This window comes from Vespula pensylvanica, chromosome 10 (genome assembly GCF_014466175.1).
Source record: "Vespula pensylvanica isolate Volc-1 chromosome 10, ASM1446617v1, whole genome shotgun sequence".
Taxonomy (NCBI): domain Eukaryota; kingdom Metazoa; phylum Arthropoda; class Insecta; order Hymenoptera; family Vespidae; genus Vespula; species Vespula pensylvanica.
The window spans coordinates 2158316-2173232 of record NC_057694.1 but is presented as its reverse complement, the minus strand read 5'-3'; the positions used below and the strand labels follow the sequence as shown (position 1 = coordinate 2173232).

General features: G+C 32.5%; 2 protein-coding genes and 1 long non-coding RNA gene across 3 annotated transcripts; 1 reads left to right on the top strand and 2 right to left on the bottom strand.

Annotated features, from left to right (window-relative positions):
- Positions 1–6020: 6020 nt before the first annotated feature.
- LOC122632735 (leucine-rich repeat neuronal protein 1-like) lies at positions 6021–9168 on the bottom strand. The gene is made up of 4 exons (XM_043819910.1): positions 8961–9168; positions 8171–8527; positions 7465–8066; positions 6021–7270 (listed from the first exon to the last, which is right to left on the bottom strand). The coding sequence occupies exons 1-4, from the start codon at positions 9018–9020 to the stop codon at positions 6976–6978; spliced, it is 1314 nt and encodes a 437-aa protein (XP_043675845.1). The 5' UTR covers positions 9021–9168; the 3' UTR covers positions 6021–6975.
- LOC122632739 lies at positions 9133–10634 on the top strand. The gene is made up of 2 exons (XR_006327942.1): positions 9133–9229; positions 10457–10634. It is a non-coding gene; the product is annotated as an uncharacterized LOC122632739 (long non-coding RNA).
- Positions 10611–14856, bottom strand: LOC122632733 (protein C12orf4 homolog). Its single transcript, XM_043819908.1, has 10 exons — positions 14557–14856; positions 13307–13820; positions 12309–12530; positions 11970–12173; positions 11787–11899; positions 11578–11714; positions 11395–11512; positions 11154–11272; positions 10937–11062; positions 10611–10868 (listed from the first exon to the last, which is right to left on the bottom strand). Exons 2-10 carry the CDS (start codon positions 13810–13812, stop codon positions 10755–10757), a joined length of 1659 nt encoding a protein of 552 aa, XP_043675843.1. The 5' UTR covers positions 13813–13820; positions 14557–14856; the 3' UTR covers positions 10611–10754.
- Positions 14857–14917: the final 61 nt, after the last annotated feature.

The window sequence follows — 14917 nt, the reverse complement described above, 5'->3', positions numbered from 1 at the left end:
ACTAATGACGAATGATGCCAATATAAACTACTATTACAATCTATATAATAAACACAGCTTTGTATATGAATTGATTATATAAATACCGTCAATCTCTCATTCGTAACATATACTATTACATTGAACAAAAACATATCAGTTCTTATTTCGTATATTTGTTTATAAACTTTTCTTTTAACGAACATTCTCGAAGCTACGTTTATATAACATTTTCCTTTTAAAATTTACTCGTAGTATATCACCGGCAACGTTGCGAGTACGAACGTTAGGGTACATTATAAATATATAATACAATGCCGAACGAAGGTATCTTAGTCAGTGAAAACGGTTAGTGGAAGCCACATCTGGAAGTAATTGCGAAGGAAAATGGTCGAAAACTCAGGTGCAGGTACTTTAAAGCAATGCCACTTGGAAAGAAATAGAGGTGCCGAAAACGAGGATGAGCGGAGTTGAGAAAAACCTTAACGCGAAGCAAACGTGACGATTCGGTGAGTACCGGGATTAGTTTTTCGCTTTTTCTCTTGCTTTTCTAGAGAAGAGAAAAGAAGAGAAAGATCGAGGAAAGGGGGAGGGAGCAAGGTAAGAGGTAAGAAAGAGAATGAGAGAGAGAGAGAGAAAGAGAGAGGTAGGGATAGAGATAAAGATAGAAGTCGCGATATTATCTTCTTCTTCCATTTTTCTTTCGCCTCGAGCGGTGCAACCTGCAACGACGAGGACAACTTAACTTTTCATATTCTACATTTTTCGTGACGACTTTTATACTTTTAAGACGTTGCAATAATTATTGTGCCTTTTCTTCTCTCTCTCTTTCTCTCTCTCTCTCTCTCTCTTTCTCTTTCTCTTCCTCTTTCTCTCTCTCTCTCTTTCTTTCTCTTTGTCCTTTTATTTCATTCTCTCTCTTTCTCTTTTCTTTCTCTCTTTCTCTCTCTCTCTCTCTCTCTCTTTTTCTCTCTGTCCTTCTATCTCTTCAATAACTTTGTTCTGTGCTGGATTCTTTTCGCGATGTTTTCTTTTTTTTTTCTTTGTTTATATATTAACAAAATTCGAACGGATTTTATTAAGATGCGTAATTCGTTTAGATGTAAGTACGTACGTTCGTATCATTCGATAATTTCCAATATTTAATATCTACATTTTGGAATTTCCTTTTTTCTTTCCTTTTTACTAAAAATTTAGACATAATTTTGAGAGAATATAATTTGAAGATTTACAGACAATAGACAATATGGTTAGAACTTTTAGAACAAAACGACCGAATAAATATTTCATTACTAAGAAAGATATATGTTTAAGTAAGGGCATTATAAAGGAAAAGAGAAATTTGTAAATCCTTTTTCATTGCAAAAACGAATTAAGTGAAATTATCGGATATTCTTTTCGTGCGATAACGACGAACGTGGTCATAAAGTTTTTAGGCTTTTCATAAGAAGTACGTGCCTATTTGAAAATTTAGAAAAGGACTCCCGTCGCTGGAGTTAGAAGCACTCGTTGGGTATTTATTTTCTTCAGTTGGGTATTGTTAGGATACTTTTAAAATGGTGCATAAGATATACTGTCAGAAGTAGAGAGAAATAGAGATAGAGAGAGAGAGAGAGAGAGAGAGATACACACACACACACACAGAGATAGAGAGGGAGAGAGAGAGAGAGAGAGAGAGACAGAGATAGGAAGGGAGATCGAAGGATCAAGGTATTGATCGTAAGCGGCTTGGTCCATGGGGAGATTTTAGCTTTGTGCTCAGGAACAGAACTATTTGGCTCGTTCTCGTGAGTTTCACACCTTGATATAATCGGAAATACCATCTAGACTAGACTAGACGTGAAGTTAGATACGTTTGGTGAGCTATTATACGCGTATACCTTGAAAAGCGACCACTATCTATTTATCTTGCTCTCTTTCTGTCGCTTTCTCTTTCTCTTTCTTTGTCTCTTTCTCTGTATGCATCGAGATACGTGTAGAAAAATCTGCACCCACGTGAATCTCTCGTTCGTGCAGATGGAGAGACGTATCTAAGGAGGGTGATTCGAGCGACGAATCGGAAGAGATTATCCGATTGTGATGGTCGAATCATTTCGATAAGCATCCGAACCACGGACGGTTCTAATATTTTTTTAATCAGATCCCGAAAATTTCTCTATTTCTTATAAACACAATTACGTTTCCTAACTATTCTTAATAATAAATATTTTCTCGTGTTCGATTTAATTTCTTTCATGTATCATAAAAGTTGTATCATAATCGTTTCTTTGTCTATTCATTGGAGATCAATTTATTTTACTTTTCTTTTTTTCTTTTTTATTAATAACATCCGCGCGTTAAGAGACCACGTTATATTAAATCAATTCTTACCAATCAAACCTTCGTCGATGTGTCAACGAGCAAGGGAACAAGATTTGCCGTTTAAATCCGCTTTGAGGCGACTAGCTTTGCAAAATGTTAGGACTGAAAAAAGCTCTGTTTTATTTTTCGTGTAGATATATATATATGTATGTATGTGTTTATGTATGTGTATTTATATGTATGCGCTTGTACATATGTACGTCTATGTACGTCCAACGATTGCCGAATACAAGGGGGTTTCATAATATGTAAGTTCATCGCTGGCGCGCTGATGCGTGCGTAATCCCATGGTGCTTACCGATAGCATCATGGGTTTTATTTTCATTATTCATTTGTTCGGCCGTTCCCCATGGATGGTTGGAAAGCTTACACGTATAACCCCATGTTTCTATGCCGCTTTAATCAGATAAAACCGCGGCGTACATCGCCGAAAATCGTTCTACGATTCATCATTGCACGATCTTTCTAAAACATTCGAATTATTTAAGCCCTTGACTCGTGTATGTATTAGATATTATGAAAGCTTTATTTTTTTCTTTTTTTTTTTTTTTTTACAGAATTTTTAATCAAGAAGGAATGAATAAATAGGTCACGTAAAAAGGTATTCGAAATTTTTTGCTTTGTATTAATACTCGTTTTAATTTTCCAATCGATTTTAATTCATTGATTAATTTAATCTTATAATTTTCTATAGCGACGTGTAATTTTTAAATCATGTGTTTCAATTTTCTTTTTTTAGTCATCAAATTAATCGTTCAAGTATAAATTTTATTGTAAATCTTGTATTATATATAATTTCTTCTAGATATAAGGATTACAGACAAGAATTGTAGAATTGATAATATTTTATACATTTATTTATTTATTTCTTATTCGTGTAAATTATGTAGCTATAGGCATAAGCGTCTCGACCCTTTGTTTTATTACTAGAGTCGATTGTATAATGTTTTTATTTATTTCAGATTCGACAGAAATAAATCGTCCGATTTCGAGTAATCAATCTCAAAATTCAAATAATATCTAATCGTATTAATCGCTATTATAAAGTGCATTTTTCAAATAGTCTCTTCGTTAATTTTTTAAATGTAAAATACTTTGTAAGGAAACGAGTGACTACGATAATTAAACGATCGGATTAATTAACGCGAGAGTCGATTTAACGAATCGTAAACTCGAAGTGTGCTATTTCTAACGTTCTCGTTACGTTACAAAAAGAAAAAGAAGAACTGTGTCATCGATTAATGAGATTTAAACAAATCCAAATCTTTTAAAAGGATCTATAATATGAGGTCCTTATAACGTAAAATAATTTTAAACATTTCCTTTTTCTTTTTCTTAAGTAAACCTTTAATGATTATTAATCATTAACGCGTTGACTGTCTAATTCATTTTTCATACATCGATGTATTCATAATTTTTTATAGATACAAAATAGTAAAAACTTTTTACATCCATTACTTTACTCTTGTTAGAAAAGTATACTTTTTTATATTTGGAATATCACGAAAAAAGAATCTTAAATGAATCCTGCAAAATTATATGACACCCACTTAACGTGTTAATTCTCTACGATAAAGGAACGAAGGAAGGAAATACGAGCCAAAGAAAAAAAAAAAAGAGAAAGAAAGAAAAAAGGGAAACTATAAAATTAAATTCAACATAACAAACCGTAAACAGTTAATCAACTTCCATTGTCTCGATCTTACAATCTATATTTATAACCATTATTAAAAATTCCACTTCCATATTTAGCAAAATTATGACTCTAATGACTCAATCGTCCTAATCATAGATCGTTCTCAGTCGATCCGAATGAAAACAAAAAAAAAAAAAAAAACAAAAGAGGGAAATCGAAAGAGTATGTTGATTAATAAAGGAAAAAAATGAAAAGAAAAAGTCGGGAAATAAAGTAAAAAATAGTAAAAAAAGAAGATGAAAGAAAAAAAAAAAGGAACGAGAAAAAAACAACGAAAATAGGGGAAAAAAGTGGGGGAGGGGGGGAGAAAAAAAAAGAACGAGGAAAGAACACGTCGTGCCCCTAAGGTTTAGAAGAGATCTCGTCTTCTTCGCAAAAGGAAACACGATATCCCTCGTCTTGGTCCGCCCACGTGTTCTACGTTGACCGTTAAAATTTGCCTCTGCGCGCTCGCGACATCATCTCGTGCCCGACGCGATGGTAGGCGGTGTATTATTTTTCCACCGGTTCGCCAAATTGGCTCGCACGGAATCTCGAATTACTCGACACTCGATATCACCAGGAGGATAAAACTTCCACCTAGCTTGTGCAGCTCTCTATCTCTTTCTCTCTTTCTCTTTCACTGTCTTCCTCTTTCTCTATCCCACACAAACACTCTCTCTTTCTTTCACTTACACCGTATCTCTATCTTTCTCACACGAACGAAGGACGTTTAAAAAGAAGTCGACGATACATTTCCCATTGAGAACGTTACTCTCTCTCTCTCTCTCTTTCTTTTTCTATCTTATATTCTCTTTATACCTGTCTTTCTCTTTCTCTCTTATTCTCTCTTTATACCTGTCGTTCTTCTTCTCTCTTATTCTCTCTTTATGTTCGTCCTTCTCTTTCTTTCTTATTCTCTCTTTATGTCTGTCTTTCTCTTCTCTCTCTCCATCGTCGTGGCCTGCCTCCATGATCTTCTCCCTTACCGTAATACGTCGGTCTTGCATATGGGGGCTCTCCATGCACGACCCGTAACCCAATAGGCTTCCCGTAGGAAGATCATGCTTCGGTACAAAGGCTGATCGCTACATCGCACGCGATCACGATGCACGTCACAGAAACTGATGATCTTCATAGCACCATTTGCACGATTCTTTCTTTAATATGTAAGTATTATACTTACATATATACATACGTACGTACGTACAACGAACCATCAATATCATCTGACTTTTTCTTTTTATCTATGGAAACTATCGCTGTATGTACGTGTGCGTACGCACGATAATTTTTTCTCTCTCTATCTTTCTTTCTTTCTTTCTTTTTTTTTCTTTCTTTTTCTCTTGAATAATACTTAAATAATTTTATTTGTCGTTAATTAATTGAATTTAATTCATAAGATACGGTATGGTATATATGTTTTTTTTTTTTTCTTTTTATTTAACCATCTGTAGGACGTCACTCAATTAAAAATTTTTTTTTTTTTTCAGTTTTAAAATCATACACGTTCTTATATTTATATATCTCTTTAAGTTTGATCTCGTTTTATCTGACACGCAAAATTTCATTTCCTCACTTTGTACAATCGTCGCGTAGAGTAAAAAGTTACGTTACAGTGTGAGAATCAATATGATCGATATTAGATTTAATAACGACGTTTATTTGTGAGAAATCTTCGATCTATGGCAAATTGATTTCTTATTCTCCTATGAAATCTACATTTATTTTCTATCACATGTGTTATATCTCAAAGATTTTTCTACGATAATATCGTACGATTTTGTGTTGCCTTTGATGAAAGAAAGGAAGAAAGAATAAAAAAAAGGAGAGAGAGAGAGAGAGAGAGAGAGAGAGAGAGAAAAGAACGTACAAGAAAAATATTCCTCTTCAGTTTCATTCGAACGCAATCAACCATTTTCCTCTTTGTATTCTTTCCATTGTGGTATTGCAACAGTTTACGTACAAGGTTTGGAAAGGTAAAGGGTTTTGAAAAACAGTTGGATGCCTACCGACAAAAGTGTTTTATTCGTTTACAAAGAACTTACACTATTATCGAATACGTTAACACTCGAACTTGTTGTAATTGCTAACCGGTGAATCGAGTTTCGAGAGAGAGAAAGAGAGAGAGAGATAGCTAGATAGAGATAGGAGAGAAGAGAGAGAGAGAGAGAGAGAGAGAGAGAGAGTGCATGGTAATGGCACGGAACGAGCCTTGATCCATCCTATGGATCTATGGATCTATGGATCTATAGATCGTTTATCATCTAACATATCATATTTTATTTCTTACGCGTTATTTGATTATATACATAAAGGGATTCTGTATTGGACGAAAATATATTATGAATCAATAATTAATCATTTGCAGTAATTTGTTATTCATTGATTTAACCTTTTCATTATTAATGGCGACTGTAATCATATAGACAAAGTTCTATATGAATTGAGAACTCTGAATGAGTTTATTTTGATATCTTTATATGCAACCAACATTCTTTATTCCGATTAATTCGTATAATTCTCTTTAGAATTCGTTTTATGTATTCGTTTGATAATAACTTTAATAAGAAATCAATGATTTGCATGATACAACGAAATGTCGGATTTTATTACGCTTTAATGTACAACTCGAAGTTTGAAAATAATCGAATAACATATTTATATAATTTGTTATTGAATTGTATTTCATATCGCAATTGATTATAATTATTGATTCGATCTTTAATATAATGCGGCAAAAGTATGAAAGAAATTACTATACACGTGTCTGTAACATAAAGATTTTCTTTTTCTTTTTTTTTTTTTTTTTTTTTTGACAATAATATTAAATTGCTAAAATTAGAATACATTGTAATTGTTGAAAACGATCCGTTTTTTTTTTTATTTATTATTTATATCTTTATTATTTTATTTCTATACTTAGATTACCACGATTTCGTTTCTTCTCTTCTTTTTCTTCATTCGTCATTACGTTCGTGATTATCGTTGACAGTTAATATTCTTACCAAATCATTCGATGACTCTACAACGTTTGTGTATGTAACAGTATCCCGATTTCGTCTTCTAACGGACCATTTTCCACCTTGTCTCTTAACGGCGAAGAAAACACTTAGAAGGATCACAAAAACGATCAGTAACGTTATGCCGGACCATAAAATCGGATAAAAAATCGATGAAACCGATTCGCATTCCAATTCGTAGATTGGAATTTCCTTGAGAAGTTTGTTACGATGTCGATCCGGCATGGAACATCTGAAGATAACACATTCATTCATGAATCGTGCGTAATACAATTAAAGGACATTTAAATATGAATGGAGATACTATTTTCTTTTGTTTTTTTAAAGAATTTCAATTAGAAGAGGTATTGTTAGAGCCATCTATGAGATAACACGTGAAACTATTGAGAAAACGCGATAGACATTTATCATATGAATTTGTCTTACTTGATCTCCGTGTTCAATTCTTTCAAAGAATTATTTGTGTTAAGCCATTGCATTCTACAATCACATTTCCATGGATTATTCCGAAGATTTACAACAGCTGTTCTCTGTAAAATCAATCGAAGATCAGACTCCAAAGTTTCCAAAGCACAATTCTCGATCGATAAACGTTGAAGTCGTGGCAATAAGAGGCCATGATGCGGCCAAACTGTAAGCTGCACCAAATTTCTACAACCTACTAACGATAATATCTCCAAACTTGTTAAATTTTCTAAATCGTTCAATGCAAGTTTCGTCAAATTCGGCATATTATTCATTCTAAGTTCTCTTAATCGTGGTAGATAAAAACCATTCAGTTGAAAGATCTGCGTTCCCGATATATCGAGTTCTTCTAGATTCGTCGGTAAAAGAGGAATCATGCTTATCGGGTTCCATGATAAATCCAAAATCGAAAGGTTAATTAATTTTTTAAATAGTTCTCCGGAGAAGAAAGTACTCGAGACGTTTCTCAAATCGAGATGTTTCAACGCACTCAACATCCAAAATGCATTTTCGTGAATTCCATCACCGATCGGGTTGTCCGCCAGCGAAAGAAATTCTAAAATCTGAAGACAGAGAGAGCCACTATTAAATTCCACTTGGTCCTCCATTTTTTTTTCTTTAGCTTTTTAAATTTAAATATCTATGATGATCTAAAAATAAAACTTACCTTTAAATGTTCCAGCATAGTCTCATTGACGATAGAAAGTTTGTTTGATGATAAATCCAATATTTTAAGTTTCGGTATTCTGTCGTTGAGTGCATTGTCGTCAATATATTCCAACTTGTTATGGCTGACATTTAATACTTGCAGATTGTATTCGTCTTTGCAAAGGAAAAAGAAACGTTGCAGATGATTCTGCGATAGATCCAATGTTGTCAACGAAGCTAAATTCGTCGAGCAATCGAGGAAACTGTCAAATTGATTTTGACGTAATATCAAATCCGTCACTTCGCTTAGAATGATAGTCGATTGAATCTTCAAGAAGAAATCTTCTTTCTTTAAACCGTTATTGGTAAGATTTACCTAAAAATTAAATATTCGTATTTGCTATCTATCTTTCTCTCTCTCTCTCTTCATTTCTATTATAAACTATTATGACCGTAAGATTAAGTTGGAAAAAATAATAGAAGAAAATTAAGAAGAAAAAAGAAAGAGAGAGAGAGAGAGAGAGAGAGAGAGAGAGAGAGAGAGAGAGAGAGAGAGAGAGAGAGAGAGAAATAGGAAATGTTAAGCAGAAAGGAAATGATAATAAAACCGGAAGAAGATATTTCAAAGAATGTCGCATATATCCGAAACGATTACGAATTGTTTGTGATAAGCGAAATTTGAAATAAAGAATCACCAAAGAAAATATTCACAAGGATGATGACGATGACGACGACAACGACGATGATAATATGATAATGATAATGATGATGATGACGATAATGAAAGCAATACGCGAAACACCACCCACCATGATTCCCAAAACGAAGGACAGGATCGAAGCAAAAACTACGAATATTCCGAGCGACATATCGTCCAGTACTGCTTTGTCTAAATTATTTAAATCCGATTTAGAGAAAAATAGATCGATCGATCGATCGTTTCGATACTTTCTTATAACCGAGACTGTTAACTTCGCAGAATGTCTCTCACAGAACGGTCCAGCGGAATGACAACGAATTCATCAGCGACGATCCCTGCTCGCTCGTCCAGTGCCGAACTACGAGGGGCTCGGATGGGGTAACTATAATTGCAATTTTAACTTCAACCTTAACTCGAGCAGTCTTTGAAATTCGTGAAAATGAAAAAGTCACTGATACCGAGGAAACAATTATATACATATGTATATATATATATATATATATCGAAGAAAATTTTATGTCGAAATTTCGGACGCGACGAAAGGATCGTTTTCTATTTCAATACTTTCTCTTGATATTTTTTAACGTTTCGTTTTTTTCTTTTCTTTTATATTACTCCCCACGCCGAGCGAAGCGTAAATAATTTTTCTTCAAAGATGAACATTCGTATCGCGGGGCACTTGCAAAGAAAGGATACGTTTCCGATCAAAAGTTCAGAACCGTCGAGAGGCGAACGTACCACTTTTAAGATAAACCGCGATTATTACTCGCGTTTAGCCATTCGCACTTGTTCCCCGCTACTAATACTATTATTATTACCAGTACAATCATGAGCTACCGGACGTATAATTGTTTTTACCGTCGAGCTTAATCGCTCTCGTATTTTTTTAATATAATTTACACACCAGTTCGTATAGACTACCGATATCGGAGAGTTCGATTTGAAACTGACGTTGATTGCAAAACTTCGTCGGTGTATTGATCTTAAAAGAAAGAAAGAAAGAAAGAAAGAAAGAAAGAAAGAAAGAGAGGGAGAGAGAGAAAGTATCGTTTGAAAATTTTCGGTGCAACGAAATGTTATAAACGTAATCTATTTTCTACCATGTTCACTGGGAATAAAAATAAAGGGAGAACGCGATAAAGATGACTTCGTGTAGATGAACTGAAAGTCTAACCACGATAACATTGTCATCATTGAGTTCTGCATCATCGTTTAAATTAATTTACATTTAAAAATAATGATATCGGACATATATATATATATATATATATATATATATATATATATATATACATATACACATACACAAAAAGAATTATCATTTTTACGATACAGAGAGATCCGAGGATTTTTTTTAAAATTTATATTATACCCAGGTATAATCTTTTTCTTCTTCTTCTTCTTCTTCTTCCTTCTCTCTTTTTTTTTCTTTCTTTCTTTTTGCTCTTTGACCTTCGATACAAATTGTTATTGCTCGAAAGCTCGTAAAATTAAAGACCATTTCTTTATCAATATTATAAACTTTTTACTAACCCCTGTCAGCCTATATTATATCAACATATTTTATTTTGCAATATAAATTTATTCCGGCCGTTTTTTTTAAAGAATAACTTTCTCCGCTTGGCGAAGGAAGAAAGAAAATGGAGTGGAGGGAGGAAAGGAGAGAAAGGAAGGGAAAAAAAAAGAAAGAAAAAACAAGGCGAATGATTTTCTGAGAAATCAATGTTACGGTGCGAAATAAATGTAAACAAAAAGCTCATTAAGAGTCAGACGTTTATTCACAGTGTTTGTATCATCATTAACCATTCGAAATGAATTATTACGCTTTAGATATATGCAACACATAGTAACAAATATCGTAGTATTTTGGTTTTGTGTTCAATAACAAAGGCAAGATAGGCAATCATTTTTTTGGAGTTTGCGGTGTACTCGTAGCTTTGAATACCAATGGATTCGATACGCGAAATATGCTAGGTAACATCGTCGCTAATGTTCCAAAAACTTCTTCCGACATTCCCTACGAAAAAAATACGTATATTAATAGTGATTAAAAATCTGACAATACGAAAGACATATCTGATATACTTTTGGTACGAGAAATTGTAAATTTTTCAATTCTGCTCCACCCCATGATGCCATTTCTATCATAAAACCTTTGACGCATTTGAAGACTAGTTCAGCCCTTTTGGTACACCATGCCACTGTCATTTCCTGATAGTTAAAAGAATCAATCGATTTAATCGGTCGAGTTATGTGACAACCTTGCTCTTGTCGAATATCGAGTAGAATCTTGAAAACTGACCTCTGTCATTTCATGAACTAGAAGGACTGGAATAGTCAAGGTCGTAACGTCGTTGCAACAAGCTGTTTTTAAAATATTCCTCAATCCCAAAATGGCCGGATGCCTTGAATTAATATCACCTACGATTTTTTAATTAGAAAATATGTTTCTTTTTCTCTCTTTTTTTTTTTTTTTGTCTTTTCTCCTCTCTCTCTCTCTTTTTCTCTTTCTATCTTTGTTCATAGATAATGATCACACCTACCAGATCTTAGAGAATCATTTACCACCATGTGAAATACTACATGGACCTGTGCTAAATTGGAATGTCTCGTGATGAAGACGTCACCAGTTTGTAACGTCTTACTCGTTGGCTTTTTTGTCTAAAAATCATGAAACATCGATCATCGTTATTGATATTTATAGAATCAGAAGGATATTATTTTACCTGAGGATCGCTTCCTTCACGATGATGAGCTTGTCGCCAAGCGACAGCTTCTTTTACGTCCTCACGAATTTTTTCCAACTGTTCGTCGATCGGTGGAAAATGAAATTCTGTTGTCAACTGACATATCGAACACAATTCTACAATGTATCGTGGATTAGAAATATAAGAAATATAATTGTAATTTATTAACGATTATACTGATCAAACACCTTTCGTTATTCCGGAATAACTTCCTAGATGATTGTCGCTTAGCAAAACCAATCCACATAAATCGTTCGAATATAATCCTAAAGCCGTTTGCAATCTCTGTGGCGTTGGATCCCTATTATTAGAGATATAGAAAATTGTACAAATTTTATGTCAATTAAAATAAATAATCTCATATGTTTTACCCAGTATCGCTCTTTTTTGTTCGACAAAAATCGAGAACATCGCCTGTGAGTATTCGGATATTATGCATTTGTTTCATTTGCGAGCCTAAATGTATAGTAAAACTTTCTTCGAGAATAGGACAATCCGACGTTTGTTTTTCTTCGTTTAGAACAAAGCTACTTAATGCTGGTCTTATCGGTGGCATTGGTACCATCGGAGAGCCCCTAATATTTTATCATTAATTTCTTTGAAATATAATCTGAGAATTTTTTATATTGTTTCTTTATACGTATAAAAAAAAAAAAAAAAAAAAAAAAATAGAAAAAGAGAAACGAAGAAAAAAGAACATAGAAACTTACACAGGAGTCGGTAACATATTCGTTTGCTGTTCTTCCAATAATCTCATAATCCAATTACGATATTGTCGTCTTTGTTCTAATTTTAAAGCATCGACTCTCGAACCCCAATGGCCCTGTAATAAGCTTTGCTCTTCAAAATGACGACCTGCCATATCGTTTATAGATTTTTCAGTTGATCCAGCTTCTAAAGCTTCAACGGCAACACGCATTTCTTCTGTTTGCCTGGAAGATATATTTCTATTCATTCTCGATCGGAATATTCTGTTTGTATATTCTTTAAATAGCGGAGGGTCAACTAACCAAGCCTCTATGATGATAGTAGGGCAATTGCATTCAAGTGAAAATATATTAACTGCTTAGGTCAAGTGTGGAATATGCCTTGTGATTTTCTATTGTTAACGCAATCATACCTGATTTATAAAGAATTTATAACTTATAAGGAACGTACTCGTTATCGAATTTAATTGTCTCTATAGGATTTGTCTCTATAGGATTTCAGACGTATAAGAAAAAAGGGGTGGATTATTCGTTATAATTAAAACGATCGTATGTCTATATAATTTATTAGTTAAGAAAAAGAAAAGAAGGAAAAGAAATAGGTTTCTCAATTCAAACCTAATAAATCCATCAATTAATTTAAGATAATTAGTATGTTGCAAGAATAAATCGTGAAAGCGATCGTTTGCTTTCCGTATAATCTCAATAGTACTAAAGTTACTGATAATCTATACGGAAAGGTCAATGTAAATCATAATTCATGTTCCATATATTTGCCTATTGACGATGTATTGGAATCTTGACCTTTCTCTGCTAGTAGATTTTAGAATGAAATATGATAGATAAAGAAAATATTATACATTATTTCTTTGCTTTACTGATTAAGCTAACTGTCTAGTAAGGATGTTCATATGGGAATAATTTTTTTTCTTTCTTTCTTTCTTTCTTTTTTTTCTTTTGTTTTTTCAAGTAAATCATAGACTAGGTATATAAGTACTAACTTTTGAGTAAGCTGTTCATAATCAGTGTTCCTCATTTGAATGACTTCTGTGACATCTCTACCATATTTATGTTCTGCTTGTAGAATTGGTTCTAAAGACGGTGAGTGTACTAATCTATGGTATGCCGCTGCAAATAATTCTTCATCCGTTGTTCCTATTGGATCTGCATACTCTACTGTTTTTTGTTTATACGTCTTTTCCCAGTTTTTAATTATATCCTCTATATTCAGATCACCTTTCTTCGTAGCATCTATAACTTTCTCTGACTTCTCATCATAAAATTGCAGAGTTAACTCTTTAATAGTACGTTGTATAGTCTCCATTAAATCAGACTCCACATAGTATGGTAATTTAAATGATGACATAATCCTATATGTCAATTCTTTTATAGAACCTTGATATGGAATTTTTAAAGGTATTTCTAATACATATTCCTCGTTTGTTGTACATGTTGGGAATTTGTATATAAAAACCCTTTCAACACATTCTTCTTCAAGTAGACTCATTTTTCATACTAAAAATGAAAAGTTTTATATTATATGAAATTGATATGAATTCTTTGAAACTATTGATTTTATTAAATGCAACAATTAAAAGATTATACACATTTGTTAAATATATCAAGAAATTAAATTATATTATTATAAAAGAATATATGGTTATTACAAAAGTATAAAAGGTCAATACTTTGGTTGTAAAGCGAGTATTATTGCTTTAAGGTGAACTTTCGCAACATTCGGGTCAAGAGGTTAAAGATAATCCATAGAAGTATATGCGAGTATGTTTATTGTGTATCTTTTCACGATAAACATTTTTACACCTAATTTAATTATCTATTAGATCAAGTCTATTTTTAAAATAAATTTAATATTTTCTTAAAACAGGAATTTTTATTATCGATGTAATTTTTATAATTTTGTATTTTATATTTACAATTTATTTTATCAACAAATTTTTATCAACAAATGCTATATCTTAAAATTTTTATTCTTTCAGTGAAAATAAATTATTGAAAATTGTAATGTTTTTCAAAATCAATTACGTCAAATAATATAAAACATCAAATTTATCTTCATATAATATTTTATTATAAAAAAGTTTAGAAACTTTAGATTCGTCGGAAATTTGTTATCGACGGAAGAGGGCATTAGTGTGAACTAAGTGAATCGCTTGTAAATTGATATAATATTAATCATGTAAGAAAGATCTAAGTAAAGGTATATGAATAAGAAAGAAATTATAATACTTACGCTTATTACTTATAGAAAATAGAAATGATTTCAATATTTTTAGTAATATAAAAAAGACTTAGATGAAAAATCGTTGTTAAACGTCATATTATGATTTTTAATAGTTAACCTAAAACTCGTTAATTAAATTTTTAATCTATCCATATTATCGTTAACAATGATTTAATCTCCTTGAACGATTAACGCGTGCTCCGTTTAATTTATCGCACATTGTTAAATAATCGTTTCAAAATAATATGTTGCTCGTAAAAGCAACAATCACTGACCGAACTGTAACGCCTCTGCGATGACTTAATTCAGTGTTTCCAACCTAATATTTGAATTTGCTTGAGAATATATTTTCATTACGCATTTATATCTT

Bases quoted from the DNA above. Each gene is read 5' to 3' on its own strand.
- LOC122632735 (XM_043819910.1), bottom strand. From the start codon at position 9,020: ATGTCGCTCGGAATATTCGTAGTTTTTGCTTCGATCCTGTCCTTCGTT. The intron at 8,528-8,960 runs GTGGGTGGTGTT...TTTAATTTTTAG, and splicing joins CCTTCGTTTTGGGAATCATG to GTAAATCTTACCAATAACGG. The intron at 8,067-8,170 runs GTAAGTTTTATT...CTCTGTCTTCAG, and splicing joins CTATGCTGGAACATTTAAAG to ATTTTAGAATTTCTTTCGCT.
- LOC122632733 (XM_043819908.1), bottom strand. From the start codon at position 13,812: ATGAGTCTACTTGAAGAAGAATGTGTTGAAAGGGTTTTTATATACAAA. The intron at 12,531-13,306 runs GTTAGTACTTAT...TATATCTTCCAG, and splicing joins TATGAACAGCTTACTCAAAA to GCAAACAGAAGAAATGCGTG. The intron at 11,900-11,969 runs GTAAAACATATG...CTCTAATAATAG, and splicing joins ACAAAAAAGAGCGATACTGG to GGATCCAACGCCACAGAGAT.